Source organism: Neofelis nebulosa, chromosome 17 (assembly GCF_028018385.1).
Source record: "Neofelis nebulosa isolate mNeoNeb1 chromosome 17, mNeoNeb1.pri, whole genome shotgun sequence".
Lineage (NCBI taxonomy): Eukaryota > Metazoa > Chordata > Mammalia > Carnivora > Felidae > Neofelis > Neofelis nebulosa.
This window is the reverse complement of record NC_080798.1, coordinates 31,434,108-31,456,461: the sequence shown is the minus strand read 5'-3', so window position 1 is coordinate 31,456,461 and position 22,354 is coordinate 31,434,108. Positions and strand designations below refer to the sequence as shown.

At 44.7% G+C, this 22,354-nt stretch overlaps 2 protein-coding genes across 10 annotated transcripts in view; one reads left to right on the top strand and one right to left on the bottom strand.

Annotated features, from left to right (window-relative positions):
* RBL2 (RB transcriptional corepressor like 2) overlaps positions 1 to 22,354 on the bottom strand; it is a 79,643-nt gene that overhangs the window by 5,466 nt on the left and 51,823 nt on the right. For 4 of the 6 annotated variants that reach the window (XM_058707995.1, XM_058707997.1, XM_058707998.1 and 1 more), the window contains one exon: positions 19,379 to 20,849. In XM_058707995.1, the coding sequence (XP_058563978.1) occupies positions 20,679 to 20,849 (171 nt within the window). In that variant the 3' untranslated portion in view covers positions 19,379 to 20,678. Of the gene's footprint in view, positions 1 to 19,378; positions 20,850 to 21,677; positions 21,821 to 22,354 lie in introns of those variants that run through there. The other 2 variants (XR_009256036.1, XM_058707996.1) reach the window with 2 other exon arrangements.
* AKTIP (AKT interacting protein) lies at positions 9,023 to 19,319 on the top strand. Of its 4 annotated transcripts, none has more exons than XM_058708003.1 (10): positions 9,023 to 9,121; positions 12,196 to 12,310; positions 13,854 to 14,059; positions 16,245 to 16,309; positions 16,397 to 16,497; positions 16,988 to 17,076; positions 17,154 to 17,252; positions 17,345 to 17,452; positions 18,278 to 18,338; positions 18,502 to 19,319. In XM_058708003.1, the coding sequence occupies exons 2-10, from the start codon at positions 12,269 to 12,271 to the stop codon at positions 18,610 to 18,612; spliced, it is 882 nt and encodes a 293-aa protein (XP_058563986.1). In that variant the 5' UTR covers positions 9,023 to 9,121; positions 12,196 to 12,268; the 3' UTR covers positions 18,613 to 19,319. The 4 variants fall into 4 exon arrangements, with proteins under 4 accessions (XP_058563986.1, XP_058563985.1, XP_058563987.1 ...); XM_058708002.1 differs by lacking the exon at positions 9,023 to 9,121 and adding an exon at positions 9,207 to 9,316; XM_058708004.1 differs by lacking the exon at positions 9,023 to 9,121 and adding an exon at positions 9,537 to 9,767 and having other exon boundaries at positions 18,505 to 19,319.

The following is a 22,354-nucleotide window of genomic DNA, read 5'->3' as shown; positions in this document are numbered from 1 at the left end:
GACCCCATACTGCACTTTACCAACCTGGTCCTTAGTGGGCGCTTTCGGGGCTGGCCTCCCACTGGGCAGCGGCATGGTGTGAGTGTGCAGCCTTGGGGAGGTGGTGACAGTGATTGCCTCCTCAGTCCCAGCCCTCAACTCCTCCTAGTCCCATCTCTGTCCCCTCATGCCCCAGACCATCTCCCCTTGGAGGACAGACTTCTCCCTGTGCTCTGGTTCAATGCTGGAAATTACCGTCAGCCCTTCATCTTCTTTCAGACTATGAGCCCCAAGTATGTGCGGAAGTGTTAAATTGTGGCTAGCCGTTTCCATTTTAGGGCGGGGTGGGGGTCGGAGCATGGATACAGAGAGGTAAAGCCAATTGTGAGGAGGGGGTCCAAGGAGAGACTCTGAGGACTAAAGGCATGAGCTTTCATAAGGGGGGCAGCCCTGAGGAATGGTTTCTGAGATAATACTTACAGGACGTTTAAGGTATCTTGGATGAAGGCGTCGGTAAGAATGTTCCTTTTGACTCCACCCTTCTTTTCTGTGTACTTGAACCCCTGACAGGGATACTACCCTGCTGGAGACTAATAAGGACTTTGTCTACGGGAAATATAACTCTTTTAGGCATGAATGTTTTTCAGGAATGCAAATGTAGAGGCAGGTTTTTGTTTTTAAGAAATGTGTTTGGTTAGAAGGTTCAATATACTCTGAGACAGAGGTAAATTAATTCCGCACTGCTGCATGCATTCTTCCCACTGTCCACCAGAGGGCACTCGACCATCCTCTAGGAGGAGTGAAGGTCCTTCCCCTCGGGTTATTTAAACTCACCCAGCGCCTTGCCAGGCTGAGAGCCAAGTTAGAACAGGGATGGCTTGCTTTTTAGTGTCAGTTGAAAGGGAAGGGCCATGTATGGTATCAGGAGAAACTGCTGCCTGTTACTGGGGAAAATAAAAATCCATTGATATGAACCCATTGGGATAGTCAGTAACAGTCTCTGCTGTCACATTTGTGTGGATTCCCATTCCCGGAGAAAGCTCTGGTGTCCCTGGGTTTAATATTCCTTCAAGCAGCCTTTATTTTCTCTTCTCCACCGTGAGAGAATATTTGGTACCTTGTCACATCAGAGAGAGCAAGAAAAGTGAATATTTTGAAAGCTTACAGTGTGCCAGTTAGCAGGGACCTGAGACCTGAGTTTGGCTACAGGAAGGATGGTAAATGTTGAAGTGGGAAATCCATAAACATGGGTCCTGCTTGCCCTCACTACCACTTGCTAGCACAGACAGCTTGCCACCTAGCGTCTTCTGAACCACGCTCAGTCTCTTTTTCAAATGGATTCAGCTTCACTAGCATTAGGTACCCAGCAAGAGGCCGTAAGAGCAAGTCTGATTTACGGACCCGTCGGTATTGGTGAGAACAAAGTCATCAACGTTAAGTCAGCCTTAAGAGCGGGAAGTGTAGGGATGGCCAAAATACCCAACTGAAAACTTCAAAATTTACTAGTATTTTCAGCATCAGATATTTATTTTTTATTTTTATTTTATTTCTTTTTTAAATTTACACCCAAGTTAGCATATAGTGCAACAATGGTTTCAGGAGTAGATTCCTTAATGCCCATCACCCATTTAGCCTGTCCCCCTCCCACAACCCCTCCAGTAAGCCTCAGTTTGTTCTCCATATTTAAGAATCTCATAGGTTTTGTCCCCCTCGTTTTTGTATTATTTTTGCTTCCCTTCCTTTGTGTTCATCTGTTCTGTGTCTTGAAGTCCTGATATGAGTGAAGTCATAGGATATGTCTTTCTCTGACTAATTTCACTTAGCATAATACTCTCCAGTTCTTCCATCCACGTAGTTGCAATTGGCAAGATTTCATTCTTTTTGATTGCCAAATAATACTCCATTGTATATATATATATATATACACTACATCTTCTTCATCCATTCATCCATCGATAGACATTTGGGCTCTTTCCGTACTTTGGCTACTGTTGGTAGTTCAGCATCAGATATTTGAGCCACTTGTGTTAGCACAGAACATCTTTCTGTTTTTAGTCCTTCATATGTAATCACTAGGTTGCAATTCTACCAAATCGGTAGTTTGTGGAGTCCTGTGAGCTTCTCTGGCATGAAACACCATGCCAGAAATGGTGAATCTAATCAAGTCTTCAGACCTACCGTTTACAAGAAATACAGAGAGAGAGGACCAAGCTAAACAACATCACAAGAGATCCAGAATGTAAAACATCCTAGTCTGTGTTCAGATTGTCCATGTCACGGCAGGGGAGGGGGGATGTGGAAGGACTTCTACAATAAATGAGTAAAGAGACCTACCAACCAGATGTGATGAGTGAATCTTGTTCGAATCCTGGCTTAGGAAAATTAAAAACTTTACGTAAAAGCTTTTTTTAATGATGTCTGGCAATCAGGGTGATTTAAATAGGTGTGGGCATGGACTGAGGCAAGGGATTGAGAGAATTTTCTCTAGTGTGATTCCGGCACTATAGTTCTGCAGGGAAATGCCCTGTCCTTAGGACATACGTGCTGAAGTATCTAGGAGTGGCCGTCATGATGACTGCCACTTATTTTTAAGTGATTTGAGAGGGGGAAAAAAGGAAAAAGAAATACAGCAAGCCATTAACCACTGTTGAATCTAGGTGATGAACAGAACGATGGCCATAAACTTTTAGTAATAAAAAAGGTGGAGATGGTGACAGTGTCCTTTCTTTGAGTGGCAAACTCTCACAATCACCAAGATTCATAAGGTGTCCTTCATGAATCCCTATTTACCTAATGTAGGAAAGGAGGGTGTCTTTTCTGGAACAGTACCCTGCCCACAGTCGACCCTGAATTATTTACCAGTGGAGGAATACTGCTTTCTCTCTCCTCTCTCTCTCTTTTTTTGTCTGAATCTGCCACTCTAGCTAAACTAAGCTTAAGCCTTTATCATCTTTCCAAATACTTTGAAACCAGAGAGTAAGGTGGTTTTGCAACGATAACGCCAATCAGAGAAGATTGCTCTTGTGGCTGGCGGTAAGCTTGGCAGCAAGTGAAGAGAGTGGGTGGTTATTTGCAGTGTGATGCCATGTTCCAAACACTGTTTGATTATAAGAGGAAATCTATTCTTTTCCAGCCTTCCGTGAGCTGCGGTGTTGTATGTAGCCGGCTTTTCCTTGAAGCGTCAATATTCAGAGTGATCCATTGGCTGCTCTGACTCTGATTTTAATAGGTTGTAGTCTGTTGGTAAAATTCATCCTACATCTACCTACCGGCCATCCAGCCATCCATCCACCTATCCATCCAGCCACTCAGTAACTTATGGGGGAAGGAGTTATGGGGACCAGGGCAGGGAAAAAGATACGGTGTAAGCAAAAACCAGAAGCACATTTGTGATGTTATAGCAACAATTGTGATGATCAGTGAAGACCTAGGACAAAAGCCAGGGAGACACAAACATCCCTCCATAGCAGTGTTTGTCAAACTTCAATAATTGCCAAAAATTCATGATTTCTGCCATATCTAAGGATCATTATGAATTATAGTATTATTAATATCCTCCCTTGAATCCATTTACTTAAAAAAAAATGCCTACTCTGGGGGCACCTGGCGGGCTCAGTCAGAAGAGTGTGCAACTCTTGATCTCAGGGTTGTGAGTTCGAGCCCTATGTTGGGTATGGAGATTACTTAAATAAACAAAACTTTTAAAAAAATGCCTGGAGCACCTGGGTGGTCAGGTGGTTGAGTGTGGGACTCTTGATTTTCCCTCAGGTCATGATCCCAGCGTCATGGGATTGAGCCCTGCATCAGGCTCTGCCCTGAGTGTGGAGCCTGCTTAAGATTCTTTCTGCCTCTGCCCCTCTCCCCCACTTGTGCGCTCTCTAAATAAATAAATAATAACTAAAATAAAAAATGTTTCATACTAAACGTTACTATTCATAAAATCATACTTATGATGTGTTGATTACATGTTTTTGCAGGCCTATTTAAAATGTAGAGCTATGGGGGTGCCTGGGTGGCTCAGTCAGTTGAGCGTCTGACTTCGGCTCCAGTCATGATCTCACAGTTCATGAGTTCGAGCCCCACATCAGGCTCTGCTGTCAGCACAGAGCCTGTTTCAGATCCTCTGTCCACTTCTCTCTGCTCCCCCCCACCCCCACTGCTTGCACTCTCTCAAAAATAAACATTAAAAAAATAAAAACAAAAAATAAAGTGTATAGTTAAATAATCATCTCCTATGTCTTGAATAACATACACAATCAGCGAGTGTACTAATCACATGTAGTACCCTAAATAGGAATCCACCTTTCAGGAAAGGACTTAGGGGCAAAGGGGTTGAGCTAAAAACTGGCTCGTGCGTGCACCTGTATGAAACACCTACATATTTCAACCAAGCTTCGTTATTTTACCCCTTCCTTCTGTTAAGGCCCTCCTTTAGTAGTCCATCAGTGGCCTAAAGGCTTTGTACAATTAATTTCCCAAGGACCAAGAGAAGAATAGATTCAGTGGCTATTTAGCTGATTGGAATATGAGCAGGAACCCCAAGTACTTGTAGAGATCACATATCTATTAAGTCCTAATGCACGAATAATTCATGTTTTGATACAAATATCAGATATGCTCTAAAAATTTAGAATAATGAAGTAATTGAAAATGTCCTATAGGTAAGGTTTAAGAATCAGTTGGGTTTTTTCCTCAGTACTTTACAGATGTTATTTTTAAAAACATTTTTTTAATGTTTATTTATTTTTGAGAGAGAGAGAGAGACAGAGACAGAGCACTACCGGAGGAGGGGCAAAGAGAGAGGGAGACACAGAATCTGAAGCAGGCTCCAGCTTCTGACCTGTCAGCACAAAGCCCGACGTGGGGCTTGAACTCATGAACTGTGAGATCTTGACCTGAGCTAAGTCGGATGTTTAACCGACTGAGCCAGCCAGGGGCCCCTATATATTTTATTTTTCTTTTCATGTCTCCTTATGTTTCCTTGATTTACACATAAATCAAAAATGCACTAGACCAAAGCCTTATAACACAGACAAGAACATTAAGTATCATTCTGAGTGCTAATGTGGTTATCACGATTTTTATTTTATTTTTCCATCCCTCCACCTCCCCTCTGGGAACAATCAGTTTGCTCTCTCTATAGTTAACAGTCTGTTTCTTGGTTTGTCTCTCTATTTGCCTTTGCTCATTTGTTTCTTAAATTCCACGTATGAATGAAATCATATGGTACTTGTCTTTCTCTGGCTTATTTTGCTTAGCATTATACTCTCTCGCTCCATCCATGTTGTCGCAAATGGCAAGATCTCATTCCTTTTCATGGCTGAATAATATTCCATTGTGTATCTATACCACCTCTTTATCCATTCATCTATGGATGGACACTTGCACTCCTTCCATAGTTTGCGTATTGTCAATAATGCTGCCATAAACATAGGGGTGCATGTATCCCTTTGAATTAGTGTTTTTGTAGTTTGGGGAGAAACACCCAGTAGTGAAACTACTGGATCATAGGGCAGTTCTATTGGTAACTTTTAGAAGAACCTGCATACTGTGCTCCAGTTTGCATTCCCACCAACAGTGTAAGGGCTCCCCTTTCTCCACATCCTTACCAATACTTGTGTATGGTTTTGATTTTAGCCATTCTGACAGGTGTGAGGTGATACCTCAATGTAGTTTTGATTTGCATTTTCCTGTTGATAAGGGATGTTGAGCATCTTTTCATGTGTCTTTTTGGCCATATGGATGCCTACTTTGGAAAAATGTTCATGTTTTCTACTCTTTTCTTTTTTAATTGGATTATTTGGGTTTTTGGGTGTTGAGTTTTATAAGTTCTTTATATATTTTGGATTCTAACCCTTCATCGGATATGCCACTTGCAAATATCTTTTCCCATTCAGTAGGCTGTCTTTTAGTTTTGTTGATTGTTTCCTTCGTTGTGCAGAAGCTTTTTATTTTGGTGTAGTCCCAATAGTTTATTTTTGCTTTTGTTTCCCTTGCCTCGGGAGACACATCTAGAAAAATGTTTCTATGGCCGATGTCAGAGATTACTGCCTGTGTTCTCTTCTAGGGATTTTGATGGTTTCAGGTCTCACATTTAGGTCTTTAATCCATTTTGAGTCTATTTTTGTGTACAGTGAAAGAAAGTAGAGCATTTTCATTCTTTTGCATACTGCTGTCCAGTTTTCCCAACATCACGTTGAAGAGCATCTATTTTCATCTTAAAGTGCCTTGAGGCTGCCTCATTTCCCTTGGAGTCCATCATCTTTGTTTTCATAATGAACTGCTTTCTTACTGCAGAGCTGGGGGCGTACAGGTTGGTAGGTGTTTTTAATTTATTTTAGCTGCTTCCGTCCTTCATTTGTCAAATACATGGTGCATACCTAGTACATCCAGGCATTGGACTGGCTGTCAGGGAGACCATGAAGAGAGAAACACACGGTCCCTGCCTCATGGCACTTACATATAGTGTGGGACAAAGACACTAATAAGTCCTCTCCCAAAGCAATGGAACATCACCCCAAGGAAGTGGTGTTTCAGCTGAGATCTGTGTAGGGTAGAAATAAGAATGTTCCAGGCAACGAGAACAACCCGTTCAAAGGCCCCACCTTGCAATGAAATGAAGTGGGAGTGCCTCATACCTCAGAGGAATGCAAGTGACTGCAGTCTGGGGCAAATGCGGCTGGACAGGTAGGTGTTTTCCCGCCACACCATTGGTCTTTGTCCTAAGAGCTGTGGGAAACCACTGAAGGGTTGGACTCCTCAACAAAAATTGAAGCCCTGTCAGCAATGCAGAAGAAGGACACGGATATCAACTACACAAGTGACAGTACTCCTAGAAACACCCCAAATACGATCTGAAACAGAAACCTCCCATTTCCCACCCTCCCATAAACAGCATGATTTATTGTTTCTCATCTTAGTGAATCTTCTCACCATCTATCCAGTAGCTCAGGCCAAAAGTCTAGGTGGCATCCATAACACCCTTTTGTCTTTGTACTCCTACTCCCCAGGTCCTATCCATAGCCAAGTCCTGTCCAATCCACCTTCTAAATATCTCTGCAATGCATTCACTTCTCGATCCCCACCATTACACTCATGCAGCCATCTCTGGCTCAGTGACTGCAATGGTTTCCCAAATGCTCTCCTACTCTGGTGGCCTTTTCAAAATACAAATCTGATTATGTCAGTACCCTCCCTCTAGGGAGGGATACAGGGTAAATCTTGATTGGCCCTAGCCTATCATGGCAGACTCCTTCCACCTGCCCTTGATTGGTTTCGGTGTGGACAGAGTCCCAGTGACTCATTTCTGGTCATTGGAACTTGGGCATTGCTTCTGAAGGGCTTCTGGGAAAGATATTCTTGCTCTTTGGAAAAGACCATTGGAAGAAAAGGATCCTCTTTATTTTTCCGGACACTGTAACATTTGGGTGTGCCTGGGATGGCAGCAGCCATCTTGCTTCCAGCCTGAAAGTACAATTCCAGGGACTGTTGGGAAGCAATATCTGAAGCCCAGGGTGCCACCCCCCGAGAGCCTGCCCTACCTTGTGAGATGAATCCCCTTGCTGTATAAGCCAGTTTGACCTGACTTTTCTGTCATATGCCACCGTAAGGATTCTAACTGATGGTGTGTCTGAGGCATCCAGTGCGAAGCTGACACTTGTACATAAGCAACTGAAGCTCAGTGAAGCGGTCTGAGCTGGAGTAACACATGGGAGTCCTGGGTGAAGCCTGGGGGAAGGAAGGAGCTCGCCAAGGAGGGTGACTCCAGGAAAAGAAGTTTGGGAGAGGATGATGAACCTGCAAACAAGGTTGGGAGGGATTGGGCCAGAGAGGTGCCAAGGGAGACCACCTGTGGCCAAAGGATTTCCTGCTTGCCTTCCTCTTTATATTGAGTGAGACTAATATTAAGGACATGACAGCATTCCTAAGGGTATTCGGCCTGGACCAAAGGAAGTGGCTGAAGAGTGTTTTCAACTAGGGGAGGAAGCTGGATTTCAGAACCAGCCCAGGGGATTAACAAGAGTCTGGCTGCCTGCCACTCAAGGTCATTTTACCAGAATTTCAAAGGCAACCAAAAATGGTACAGCCTAGTCAGACAATATTTCTCCTCTTCTGAGTGTAAGATAACGGAGTCAGGTGGAGATTGGAACGGCAACCCAGGAGAAGGCACCATTGTAAGAAAAGGCTTGGCGGTGTGAAAGCCAAGGGCAGCCATCACGGAATACGGCTGGAGACAGACGTGGGAAATGAGATGGGAATATGGGAAGGAGGGCAGCATGGGGTGTGCCCTCTAAGTCCGGCCGAGTTCAGCTTTATTCAGCCCGAAAGGGCTTCCGTGGAAAACTTCTGAGCAGTAAAGGGTCGGATGTGTAAAGGTGCTCCGGATCGAAGGGAGGGTTTGGGAGGTAAAAAGAAATCGAGTCAAGGGGCCAGAAAGAGGTCCTCAAACTTCACTTTGAGCCAGATCACCAGAGGTGGTTGTGACAAATGTACTTTCCTGCTGCTGCTCACCTTCCCCCCCCCCCCCATGCGGATTCTACGGGCTCAGTCTGATTGGCACATTTTTTAAAAGCTCTTCTGGCAGAAGCTACTGCCAAGCGATGACCGGGGAGTTTAGTTCCCACCATGGGCTCCTCCTACACTGAAAGAACACGGGCGTCTGTCAACGTTACATAAAACGTTCCCGCAGATTCCCCCGACCTGATAGCCACTCCCCGCGGACCAAGAGGGCACGACGAGGGGCTCGCGGCTCCCTGAAAGCGGCATGCTCACGCCGCGGACCCCGCCCGTCCGCAGGTCGTACTTTCAGGGACGCCGGCCCCACCCCTGCCCTGCCCTGGCCCCAGCTTCGAAAGGCAGCAATCACAACAGCCTCCCTAAAAGGAGGCAATGGCCACGCACTAACCTGTGGGCAGGTCTTTATTATGACTGGCGCGTGCCGTGGCCAATTACGTTCAGGCGCTTATTTGTTTCCGCCCCCCTCCCTCCCAAGGGGCCGACACTTCCGTGAAGGACAGTTCACTCCCGGCGCTGTTACGTAAGGGGAGGGTCAGGCGCTGCCCCACCCGAGAGGAGCAGATTTGACTGGTAGGACGGAGTGCTGTCATCCTAACGCCCCCGGAAGAACGTCCTTGACGGACAGGTATGGGAACCAGTTGGCACCGGGAAGCTGGGCGGAAGCGTCCGGGCTCAGGGGCGTGGGGCAGGGGGCGGGGCCTGACACCGAGAGCAGGGCGGGGCGGGGAGTAGGCAGGGGCCGGGCTGGTGCTGCGGCCAGAGATGCTGTGGGGCCGCGACGGCACCCAGCAGCTGGGAGCACTACGTTGAAAACGGCGAGGTGAGGTGCACTGCTGAGCCGGCTGTGAGGGCTGTGAGGGCCGTGGAGTCCTTCAACCTGGGCCGCTTAGCGTCCTCGGCCGGGTATTTGTCTGTCCTACCCGGTTCTCTGGACTTCGTAGCGACGGCGGCCGCGCTGGGACACGGGGGCGGGGCCGGGCACCTGTCCGCGTTTGCGGGCACCTGCTGCGCCGGCTGCCGCGGGCCTCGGGGCTGTCCGGGTGCCCGGCCGGGCGGCCTGAGGCAGGGAGGCAGGCCCCACCGGCTCGCCCCGTCCGCGTCCCGCCCTCCCCGCCTCGGTCCTGCGCCCTGGTTGAGGGCGGGGGTGGGGGGGCTTCCCCGAGCCCTGGAGGCCCTCAGCTCCCCACCGGAGGGGCTCGCGGGCCCGGGGCCGGCCTCGAGCTACCTTGGAGGCTGGGACACAGCCCCTGCCTTGCATCACCTCGAGACAGGTTTGTCCAGATTCCGTGAGTGTGTGGAGATGGATTTCCGCCCTGGGCGAGGGTGCCCGTCCCGGCTGTCCGCAGGAAGCCGGGCCAGGGCCGGGGCTGTTTTCGACTCCTCTTAACGTGGAATTTAAAGCTGTTCGGGTGATGTGTTAAGTTAGTGCCTATTTAGGGACTAAGGCACGTAGGAAAGCAGCTCCTTTTTCTAAGTTTTGACTCATGTCATGTTCAGATCATTCGTACAGCTTCGAGGTACTGATTTCTCAGCTTGTGACGTAAAGGAAGACAGACAGTGTGTTTGGTTCGTATGGCCAGCATACGAACCAGCAGAAATTTTCAAATTGTGTCCTAGGGCTTCCTTTCATTTGTGTCACTCCTGTTGGAAAATGCCGTACCGTGCCTGGGTAGACTAGACATCTAATAAACGGTGTAGGTATTCTCTAAAGGTGACAATTTTTCCAGGTGATTATGGTGCTATTGGAAATATTGGCAGCAGTAGAAAATACCTTCAGCTTAAGGACAGGAGACACTGGCAGCAAGTTTCGATTCTTAAAGGCAAAGTCATAGAATCATTACATGTTAGACTTGGAAGAGACCATACAGGTGAATGATTCACCTCAATAAACTTATATGGTAGTGAGCACTGTTGTCCCAAGGGGAGGGGGTCCCCTGTTAAGTCAGATCTGTCCTAGATGACAGCGGGGTGCTGTACATTACTCTGGATCTGGAAGCCACTGTTGTTTTCGTTGGGTCAAACAGGAACACGCCAGCACACATTTTTAATGTCCCAACCATTTTCATCTGTGTCCTAGTCACCTTTAAATAAGGCAGATTTGTGGAGAGATCTCAGCAATATTGCTATTTACTGGATGTAAGTCAACAGGTTAGTGGAAGAACCAGGATCCTCATTCCTGTGATTTAATTACTGGGTGGCATTATGCCCTGGAAAGGAAAACAGCAGTAATTGGCACCCAGGCGATAGGGGAGACTTGGTACCCACCCGTGGATATCGCCGGCTTGTCATAAAACAAATGTTTGCTGTCAGGGACATTTGGTACGTGATTCTCTACTGATTTGCTTCTTATGAATTTAGTCGAGTGTTGCAGAGTTCTGTCCCTTTTAACCTTCAGCCTTTTTGATTGGTGCGGGTAAGCCTGTGCCCACAGAAGGAGATCTGCATTAAACATAACCGCGCCTGGGGCAGATCACTAGAGCTGAGGAGTTGCTGTTCTTCCAGCCTGGCTCACTGCTTTTCCTCTGCCTCTTCCTCGGTATTTTTAGTAGATGACCCACTGACTTTGTGACCTTTGAGGCATACTTTCTTGTCCGTTACTTGAAGCTTTGCTGGAAGATTTGTTCAGGAGACGTTTTGCAGTCCTCTCTTGCGTGTTTATTACTGGAAATAGCTGAAAGAGACCATTTCTTGAGGATGGTCCTGACAGGACCCAGTTTTCCCTCTCTTAGACACTCTGTCTTCTCTCTGTTATGTCTTTGGCTACTAGTTTTGCTGGGGAGAATCATTTTGTACTTAAAACAACTCATATAAGGCACTTAAATCAGCCCCCTTGGCTCTTTAGCTCCTGTAACTGCAGTGACAGGCCTTGTGTGTATGTGGGTACAGCACTCCACACCTGGCTCTCCCTGTAGCCCGATGCCCACAAGTGATGCCGGCAGCAGCTGTTGTGGTCCAGCCATACATTCTGCATTTCTGGCACCAAAGCTCAACTGTATCACTGAATATTCTGAATCCTGGCCAAGGACTCGGTACACAGATTCCTGTAGGCATTTACAGGTGGGAAGAAGTGGCTCAGTCAAGTGTCCCAACTCTTTTTTTTTTTTTTTTTTTTTAATTTTTTTTTTCAACGTTTTTTATTTATTTTTGGGACAGAGAGAGACAGAGCATGAACAGGGGAGGGGCAGAGAGAGAGGGAGACACAGAATCGGAAACAGGCTCCAGGCTCCGAGCCATCAGCCCAGAGCCTGATGCGGGGCTCGAACTCACGGACCGCGAGATCGTGACCTGGCTGAAGTTGGACGCTTAACCGACTACACCACCCAGGCGCCCCAAGTGTCCCAACTCTTGATTTGGCTCGAGTCATGATCCCAGGGTCATGGGATCAGTGTGAGCCTGCTTCAGATTCTCTCTCTCCCCCTCTGCCCCTCTCCCCAGCCTTGAGTGCGCATGCACTCTCTGTCAAAAAAAAAAAATAAATAAATAGTAATAATAATAAAACTGGGAAAGAAATTGGAGTCAGAAGAGGGAGGAGGGTATTGAAGGAAACTTTCTGAAGACTTTGTTCCCTTAAGTTTTTATAACTATTATATGATGTTAGGTTGAGCTTCTGTTTAGAGTGTCAGATTTAGTTCTTAACTATTCTGGAAGTCTTAACTGTTGGTGTTGGTATGTTTCTGTGTTTTCCCATCTCATCTTTAGGTAAAGTGACTTCTGAGGACCGAAGAGTTTGATGACACAAGACCACTGAATTTCTTTGTTTGGAGTCCACGTTATGAACCCTTTCTGGAGCATGTCTGCAAGCTCTGTCCGCAAAGTAGGTGTAGTTGATAAATTTAGTGAGGAAACCTATTCGAGTCAAAGTAGAAGTCAAAATAGTTCGTACCAAGGTTGCCTATAATCTTAACAAAATTACCTGCTTTCCTGGTTTTAGGTTGTACTTTTTTTTTTTTTTTAAGTTTATTTATTTATTTTTAGTAATCTCTACACCCAAGGTGGGGCTCGAACTCACAACCCTAAGATCAGGAGTCACACGTTTTTCTGGCCCAGCCAGTCAGACACCACTAGGTTTTACTTTGAGAAATAAGTAGTTAGCTGACTAAAGTCAGTTTCTGAGACTGAGATCATGGCTCAAACAGAAGTCAATTCTCGTAATCATAATTCTAAGATTATTTTGACTTCGGTTATATTTACACATGATGAAATTTGTGACACATTATGGTAGGTAGTCTTTTTACTTAATCTGCAGGATTCCATTAGAGAAGCCTTGAGAAAGACCTGTTCACCGTGCTCACTCAGACTTGCGGGCACTGGTTTAATTTTTCCAAACAGAATGTCTATTTTTAAATTGCAAGAACAGTACATTTTATGAAAGCTTAATGCAGACAAAAAGAGAATGAATATAAGCCATAATTCCACCTTTAGGAGACACCACCATTAATCATCTTTTTTTCTATGCACACGATATCCATTTTTAATGAAGCGAATTAAAAAGCCTCTGGCTGTACTCGAGCCAAGGAAGTGCCTATGAGGTGATGGTTTAATCTCTGACTCATTTAGACCTATGTTTTTGACCGGCTGACAGTGTATGCTGACAGGGGATAGTGCACACGTGGTTCACATCCATCAGAGACAAGATCAGAATCAGAGCAGCACAAGTGAGAGCATAGAGTCACTCGTTGTTTTGAAGTGAGGTGCTAACATCAGGTGGTGACTGGTTTCCTACTACTATTGAGCTGCTTTGCACCTGACCTTCTACAGCACCTAAGAGCCAGGGGACTTTCTAGTCTTGTACAGTTGTCTGTTTGCTAAGTAACGCCTTGCCCTGTTTTTGGGGTCCCCAGAAGAAACCATTTCTTCCTGTTTCACATAAATCCTGTAAATAAATATTGGCTTTATTGTTTTTATAGGATGTACAGCTTTAAAAAAGTTTTCTGTTGCTTTAGTCTTCCTTCAGTTTTGTTCTCTAATGGTTGGCCTGCTCAGAGGACTTTCAAGTCACCTTGATCATGGTGCTGGAACGTCCTTGTGAAAGAGCGATTCCAGCTTTTAAGTCAAGGATAAAAGTGCATCACATGTACTTTCATGGTTTAAGAATCATACTAACAGGGGTGCCTGGTTGACTCAGTTGATTAAGTGTCTGACTCTTGATTTCGGCTCAGGTCATGATCTCACGGTTCGTGAGTTCGAGCCCCACACTGGGCTCTACGCTGACAGCACAAAGCCTGCTTGGGATTTTCTCCCCCTCTCTCGCTGCCCCACCCTGACTTGTGCATGTTCTCTTTCTCTCTCTCAAAATAAGTAAACATTTAAAAAAAGAATCATGCTAACAAATGTTCTCACCACTTCATCTTGAATAGCGATCGGATGGTGAAGAGAAGGCATTAACAGGGGACGTGGTAACCAGCCCTCCACGCGCCGCTCCAAAGAAACAGCTACCTTGTATTCCCAAAAACGCTTTGCCCATTACTAAGCCTACATCCCCCGCGCCAGCAGCACAGTCCACAAATGGCACACATGCTTCTTATGGACCCTTCTACCTGGAATACTCCCTTCTTGCAGAATTGTAAGTACTTAAACTATTCGGTTAAATTTTGAATGACCTTTGAGGATGAAAATGAAAATTATTCTGGTGCACTCTATAAATGGCTGCGTCGTTGAATCTTAAAGCTCAAATGCATTACCCTCCAATATCAGGTAAATAAGATTTAAAGGCAAACGTGGGGGGCGCCTGGGTGGCTCAGTCAGTTAACCGTCCGACTTTGGCTCAGGTCATGATCTCATGGCTCTTGAGTTCAAGCGCTGCATCAGGCTCTGTGCTGACAGCTCAGAGTCTGGAGCCTCCTGATTCTGTCTCCATCTCTCTCTGCCCCTCCCCTGCTCATGCTTTCTCTCTCTCAAAAATAAATAAAACATTAAAAAAATTTTTTTTAAATAAACAAAGGCAAAGGCAAATGTGGGCTTGCGTTTCCATGTCTGTTTTGGAGAGCAAGAGGAAGAGACTAAGATTAATAAGCAGGTCAGGAACTGAGTAATTTAATTTTGGTGTTCCTTTATATGAAGTGAGGAAGTCCCCTCCTGCACAGGTGCTTGTAGAGAGCGGGGCAGCGGGAGGGCAGCAATCTGTTCTTCCTTGGGTCAGTTCCAGCTGGAGGCGTGTGCTTCACTGTGGTGGCCACCTTGTAAGAGGCATCCTGACTGGCTGAGGCGAGGGTCCCAGTCAGAGGGTCAGGGAATCAGACCTTAGGAGTCAACAATTGAAGGAACTGGAACCACTACCTTAGAGAAAACTTAGGAAGTCCTCGTTAACACTGCCTTCGTGTATTTGAAGGCCTGTCGTTAGAGAGGGGGTTTGAGTTCTGCTCTGTGACCCACAAAGACACAAGTAGGCAGTTACAGGGGAGTTCGAAAGATTTGGGCTTCGTGCAGGTAAGAACCTGACTGAGGTTGCACGTCTGTCACAGGCGGAGAGGAGCACGGCCAGGAGCACTGGCCGCGCCTGGCCCGCCACAGGGGCTCACACAGCGTTGGGTCTGCTCATTTGTTCCTGGGGCCAAAGTATGGAGAATGAATTCTTCACTTCTGTCATTTTTAAGTCCCTTTGTACAGCATCCCCACACATTCCCTCGCTGTACTCGTGTTGTGTCACGGTCAGAGGGTCTGGGGCCCCAGCACAGTTGGCGGAGTGTGATTTGGTGGCAGTGGTCCCTTCAGCTTTATAATGGAGGCCTTGTGTTTGAGGCTGGAGCAAGTCGGACAGGCTTCCATTGTGGCCTCAGATCTGCTGTCTGTATTAGAACACAGCGCGGCCTCATTGTGGTACACCCATCTGCCGGCCCTACTGCTGTTGACACGCTGAAATTTTAGTGACTTAAAAATGGAGTAACTACTCAAAAATGTTAAAAAAGAAGCGTGATGGCAAGTAGGCAACAAGAACAGTCGACTGAGGTCCCGAAGTTATTTCTCTAACAAAATTCAGGCTTGGCGGGCGAAACATATTTTAAGGCCCTCGGTCAGCATCATTCAGGGTCTGGTCCCTGCCTTCCTTCCTTGGGCTCCCAGGAGAGCCAGTACCAGCACTGTCCATGCACTGGTGTTCCCTTGCCACAGCGCCCACGGGATTCAGCTGTCTGCGTGGTGGGGTCAGTGTAGGAGTAGAGGATAGCATGAGCACCTGGTATCGATGCCTGCCTTCCGCGAGAACACTGCACATGTAAGCACGGCCCTCTGCCACGAAGACTGGGGTTGAGGCCTCAGTGACGGCAAGCCTGTGCGATTTTTCTTTCTAATTACCTAAAACCGTGTTTCAAATGGCTTTTGAATGTGTGTGGGTGAAATCTGTCGTCCACAGTCACAAAAGCAAGAACTGTACTCTCATTTACCGAAAATTTAATGTCCAGAACTGAAACCAGGTTGTCTCGTTCAGAATTACCTACCAGCCGGTTTCCAAGATGATGTTTTGGAAACGTTGACTTCTGGGAGGAAAACTTGAATCTTTGTGTATCCTTGTTTGGCTTGACGTTCTTAGTCCGGGGCCCTCTCTGACTCCTTGTCTCTCTGTGAGCTTGAGTTATAAAGCTGGGGAATGGGCCACAGTGTGGGCCACGTGAGATCGTGGTGACGTGGCTTGTGTCAGGTGTCAGCTGCCCCTCGAGGGACTATTCCTTCTCTCGAAAAGTGAACGTAGGGTTGTTTGATATGTGTGTGTCGTTTCCTTCCGTACAATTTCACTGTTCTGCTTCTGTCTTTAGTACCTTGGTTGTGAAGCAGAAGCTCCCGGGGGTCTACGTGCAGCCATCTTACCGCTCTGCATTAAGTAAGAAGGATTCACTCTTAATACGTAGCGTATTTGGTTCCTCTGACAGAAACTTAGACCTCAACTGTTTTTTATTTTTTCCTACAGTGTGGTTTGGAGTAATATTCATACGGCATGGACTTTATCAGGATGGTGTATTTAAGTTTACAGTTTACATCCCCGATAACTACCCAGATGGTGACTGTCCAGTAAGTAAGAAATCAAATCTGGCTTCATTTGTTGGGTCTGAGAGGGGGGGGGCTTTAAGGACTTGCAAGATTTCTTGGTTCTTTTCCTGAGCTCGTGATTTTATGATTTCAGTTTCCTAAAATGTTTCGTCTACTCCGTCAACTTTCAAGGGAATTTTTGTGCTTTGTTGTTATCTTTTGCCGTGCCAGCCCCTGCCATGAGCTTTCCTTGTTTCTCTGCTCAGGGTGTGCAAGGGAGGCTGGGAGCTGTGCTACAGCACCGACTGTGTGCATGGTGACCATTGTGCTGTAGCACAGTGACTTTTTACCCCCTTGCTTGCAAAATGGAGTTTTATAGGAAAATGGTGGAGGTTGTTAGGTACGCCTCTTGAGGCAGCTCTCTGACTTAAAACAGCAGGACTGCCTTGCCTGAAGTTCCCTTTACAGCTGTCTGTATGGGTCTAATAAGCTCCTTGCTTCCATTAAAGGACACATCTCTCTTTAAATACAGCACTTGGTGTTTGATATTCCCGTCTTTCACCCACTCGTCGATCCCACCTCAGGTGAATTGGATGTGAAGAGAGCATTTGCCAAATGGAGGTTAGTAAAGAAGTGTTTGCTTTGGTGATCTAGGTCAGCAAGAAGGTGCTTCAGTAATCATGTATGTCTCTCTTCAGGCGGAACCATAATCATATTTGGCAAGTTTTAATGTACGCGCGAAGAGTTTTCTACAAGATTGATACAGCAAGCCCCCTAAACCCAGAGGCTGCAGTACTGTATGTTACTCTGCTTTGTTATGTCAGATAAATTTGAAAAAACAGCTAAGTAGACTACGTTGGTAACTTTCTGATTGAAACTTTTAACACAGGTATGAAAAAGATGTTCAGCTTTTCAAAAGTAAAGTGGTTGACAGTGTTAAGATGTGCACTGCTCGTCTGTTCGACCAACCTAAAATAGAAGACCCCTATGCAATCAGGTAAGTGGTATGTGATCTAGATAAACTGCACTTTGCCATCTTGTACTTCCATTTTCCAGGTGGTTGTAGAATGAGGATTTGAAGGGAAAGCGTATAATCTGTTAGCCTACAACCTTTATAATTTGTTGCCAACTCGATTTCTGATACCTCTTGGGCTTTCCCTTAAATAGAAAGCTTTATATCGACTGGCATATCATGCCAATAGCAAGCTATTTAGTGACTTTGATTTCCTAAGGATGTTTGTAATGTGCACGTTCAAATCCACACTTTTCTTTCGGTTGGCAGTTTTAGCTGGCGCCCAGCTGCCGTATCCCCACTGACATTCAGGTTTGGGGAAAGGAGGGAAACTGAATAGTGTAAATCGTGTGTTCCTTTAGCACTATGGTATTTAATCTTGGAAGCGTCTGAAGTATGGAGAACTGAGGAGTTCGTGATTTAGCTCTTTGGCAACAGATATTGCTGGGAAGGTCGCGTGGCACAGTGGTTAAGGGCTTGTGTTCTGCAGACCGCATGCTTGGTATTTGTGCTTACTGGCTTGGGTGACCCAGGGTAATTACTTAATTTTACTCCTGCGCTTTCTTCACCTGTAAACAGCAGTACTTCAGAGGTGGCTGAGAGACTCAGATGAGCTAACCCATGTAAAGGGCTCTATAAGGGATAGTCATCCTGCGAGAGAAGCATTTGGATGAACATCTAAAACTTACATGTTCGACAACGGGTTATCGTTCCTTAAGTTTTGTTAAGGGGACTGACTTCAGTATTAAAAAATGGATGTTCTACATATTTAGTAAATCAGAGCGGTTTAATATTTTTCTCTTCCTTAAGCTTTTCTCCGTGGAATCCTTCTGTACATGATGAGGCCAGAGAGAAGATGCTGACTCAGAAAGTAAGTACATAACCATTTTTGAAATAGTGAACTGTTTCCTCTCTGAAGGTCTTCATTGGAGACTATTTATCCTAAATACAAATAACGTTTTGGGAAATGGAGATTTTGGCACGGTACAAACTCCTCAGGCGTATTTTTAATGTCTGTTCTTGATTATGCCTAGAAGAAGCCGGAAGAACAGCACAATAAAAGCGTTCACGTTGCTGGCCTGTCATGGGTAAAGCCTGGTTCGGTGCAGCCTTTCAGTAAAGAAGAGAAAACGGTAGCAACTTAAGCGCTGGTGAATCCGGTGCCCCGTGCACTTTCCTGCCGGCTGCGGGCCTGGTGAGAGCTGACCGGTGGCAGAGGGCCGCCAGAAGAGTAAAACTGTGCGAACAAGGACTGCTATCTGTGTCCATGGATGCTTAGGTTCTAACAGCAAGTTTTGGAAACCTCTCTTTAAGTAATGCATTACTTCTGTCAGAAGTGTCTTTAGGGTGGTTAACTAGTTCAGTACTCCAAATTATTGGGGACCTCGAGGCTTAAGTATTTTTCTGAATATAATGTTAAAGGTAAGTTACATTCATTTACACTAATAGAGTAGACAGTTGGGCGTGCTATCCAGTGGCTTTACCCCCATGGTTTCAGTTGTACATATGTTAGGACGCGGGAAAGAGGTAGAGAGAGAGCAGGTTCCATAGCTTATTAGCACTTGTAAGTGGAAGATCATCTGAACCTCAGTCTTCAGCCTACTGTCTCCCTGGTTTACCAGCCCCTGTCATCACTGAGGTACATGTTAGGTGAGGGAGAGGAAACCAGAACACTTGTTCATAGTGGTTTATTTGTTGTTGTTGTTGTTTTTTTTTTTTTTAAGCAAATTACTTACTGTATTTTTATGGCAGGAGGGAGAGAAAGTGTTAAAACGGTTTCTAATGAAGTCAGATATTTAAATGATGAATGACTAATGTGTTTTGTAGAGACAAAATAAACCAATAAATGATTGCTCTTTGTCATTTATGCAGGAAACTAGCTACCCCTTTCCCAATATAACTAAACAAAGATTAATTTATAAATGCTTTATTGAAAAATACACTTATTTTCATATAAAATTACAGTAGCAGTAAGTATCTTGAAGAGGTTTTATAAATATTTTTGCAGACCACTATTCTAACTGAACAGTGTAAGTTCCATATTTCTTTCAGAGCAATATGAAGTTACCCAGTAACTTGGTTTATACTGATTCAATTTACAATTGAATTTTCTCCCTAATAAGATTATTCATTCAACTTTAAAACTGCTGGAACGATAGTGATTAATAAAGGTATATAGAGATAATTCAACAGCTGTTAAATAACATTTCTAATTTTTATAAATGGTACTATGTACTAATAAAAACCTAAATTCTCCAACCTATTTTTTAAACTGCCAGGAACACACCCAAAGATATTTTAAGTTTATCACCTTAATAGACACGTGTCTTTCAGGATAACTGCCTCTTAAAGAAGAGGTCAGAATTTTTCATATTCCCTTAATTCAACTTGATTTAAAATCTTTACTTAGCCAACTGATCCCTATTAACAACAAAACACTGGAGAATTAAAAACACATGCCCAAAGGCAGCTACTGGGGCTTTAACAGTTTAAAAAAAGTACAAAAGCATCAAAGATGATATTGCATGTTTAGCCTGGAAGTTTTGTACTTAATAAAGTTCACATTATAGAAAGTGCCATCGCAAATATACAGCAAAATCTGGGTTACAAAACCATGCTTTTTACAGCCCTAAAGTGCCACTTCTTATACAAGTTCACTCACACATTGCACACCAAACAACCCAGCACTTCCCACACCACCACACCTAAAGGGGAGAGGGAACGGTTACACCACGCGAACAGGAGACTGGGGTAAGAATCTAGGGCCTCCAGATCGGGGCTCTTGCCCTCACTCTGTTGCAGGAATGCAAAAACCTCCCACTCCTACCAGGCGTTTTGGGACAAACACCTAAGTTTTTGTTTTGCTTTTCGTGAGGGCCAGAAGCTGACCATGAAACAGGTGGGAATGAACCGAAATACAGTCCCTCTGCTGGAGCACATCCACAGAGACCTCTTACACAGAGGTGAGCACGCTCTGTTCTCTGCAGCTCGTGTAAAAGCTTTGCCGAAGAGTTAAAAAAAAATCCACATTTGGATTCTAAGCAGTCTTGATGGCAAGCACTGAGTGGTAGGAAAAAGGCAGCTGGGATGAGTAGAAATATCCAAAGAGGATACTGGAAGATTAGGAAAAGAGCCCCATACGCGAGCATGCATTAAATGGTGCTGCTGGACAGGGTTTGTGAAAAGATAATTTCAATACAACAGACTAACCTCAGTGAGAACCTCGGTCATTAGCTACATCTTGGAGACGGCGTAATAAGGCAGAGTGATTTTCTGGGCAAATTCTTTTTGCAGGTGATTCACTTCCATCTTCCAAAAGTATCCCTCTCTTTTTGGTTGGAGTTTCTCCTGTCCGTATCATACTGTTAATTTCTCTCAGTCTCTAGAGTGGGGAAAAATAGATAACAAAACTTTAAAATGCTAATAAACATAGTTCGGTGTTCAGTCCAAGAACCTTCGAATGAAGAGCTTACCTTCAAGAGGATGAACCTCTTTATAAAGAAAAGAACTAAGCCGTATATCCTTCCGATTTCACCCCTCAGCTGGCTGACTCTGACTACCTGGGTTGGAGGGCAGAGTGTTTCTATTGTGGACAAGCTCCAGGGGTGATTCTGATGTACACTTTTCCAAAAGTAAGAGATTGCAAATTTGTGGGTTTTTTTTTTTTTACAATAGGGAGCACCACCTTGCTATGCCATACTTAGTCAACTCCCTACATCTCCATTGTCCTTTTTAAGGCTTTTTTTTTTTTTTTTAAAGTTTATTTGTTATCAAGCGACAGAGACAGAACATGAGGGGCAGAGAGAGAGGGAGACACAGAATCCGAAGCAGGCTCCAGGCTCTGAGCTGTCAGCACAGAGCCCGTCGCGGGGCTCGAACTCACAAACTGCGAGATCATGACCTGAGCTAAAGTCGGTCGCTTAACTGACTGAGCCACTCAGGCGCCCCTCTCCATTGTCCTTTTTAAAAAAATAGTGTAATTTTACACTGTATTATGCCTTTTTTCAGTCCAGTGTTATGCATTTAGTAGCTGTTCTCAACTGGAATTTCACAGGACAAGTAAGCCTTACTTCCCTAAGGCATCCATTGTAGGTAATTTATTAGTATGATCTAGAAGGTACTCCCATCCCTGGGAGAATAGAGAAAAGTTAGGCAAATTCTTTTCTGTGCTATGTGGTGATCATGAGGAACCCTGACTGAGAGGACCTACCAGGATGCCAGAGAGACTGGACCGACATAGAGTGCCTTCAGCATTGTTTCTCCAAAGGCCCAAAAGTCAGTTACCACGTCATTTTCTGGTAGTTTGTTGGTTACAGATTCTTTTTTCACGTGTTACTTCATTGTCCATGTTTCCTTATGGAAAATATACTCTGGTTATTCACCTGTGTTTGTTACAGGAAACCTCAAACAGGAAAGTAGGGAGAAGAGTGTAATGAAATCCTCCCATGGCCATCAACCCACTTGACCAGTTCTGGCCAGTCTGACTTGATCTACATACCCTCATTCATTTCCCAGTCCCCACACTGTTTTAAAGCTAATCCTAGACATATTTTATTCATAATATTTTCTTTATTTTGAACAAATTTTTCTGATGCTTTAAATAAAATCACATGTTCTTTATTAGCGTATGCACTTTCTCACCTTCTCAAATCTTAGCCATCTTAAGAAAGCTTTCTTTTGACTTCTGCCCTCTTACGTTCCTAATCTCTAGTCTACCGTTTACTTGAATATTCCTTAAATTGTTAATTGTATAAATGTTATTTGTATATAATGAATACATTATAGGATATATATTACAGTGTACAACTGTATAACTTAATACACATAAGACAATACATACCATACATTTATATTATATACTAGTGTTAAATATATTACATATAATTT

Bases quoted from the DNA above. Each gene is read 5' to 3' on its own strand.
- AKTIP (XM_058708003.1), top strand. From the start codon at position 12,269: ATGAACCCTTTCTGGAGCATGTCTGCAAGCTCTGTCCGCAAA. The intron at 17,253-17,344 runs GTATGTTACTCT...CTTTTAACACAG, and splicing joins AACCCAGAGGCTGCAGTACT to GTATGAAAAAGATGTTCAGC. The intron at 18,339-18,501 runs GTAAGTACATAA...GATTATGCCTAG, and splicing joins AGAAGATGCTGACTCAGAAA to AAGAAGCCGGAAGAACAGCA.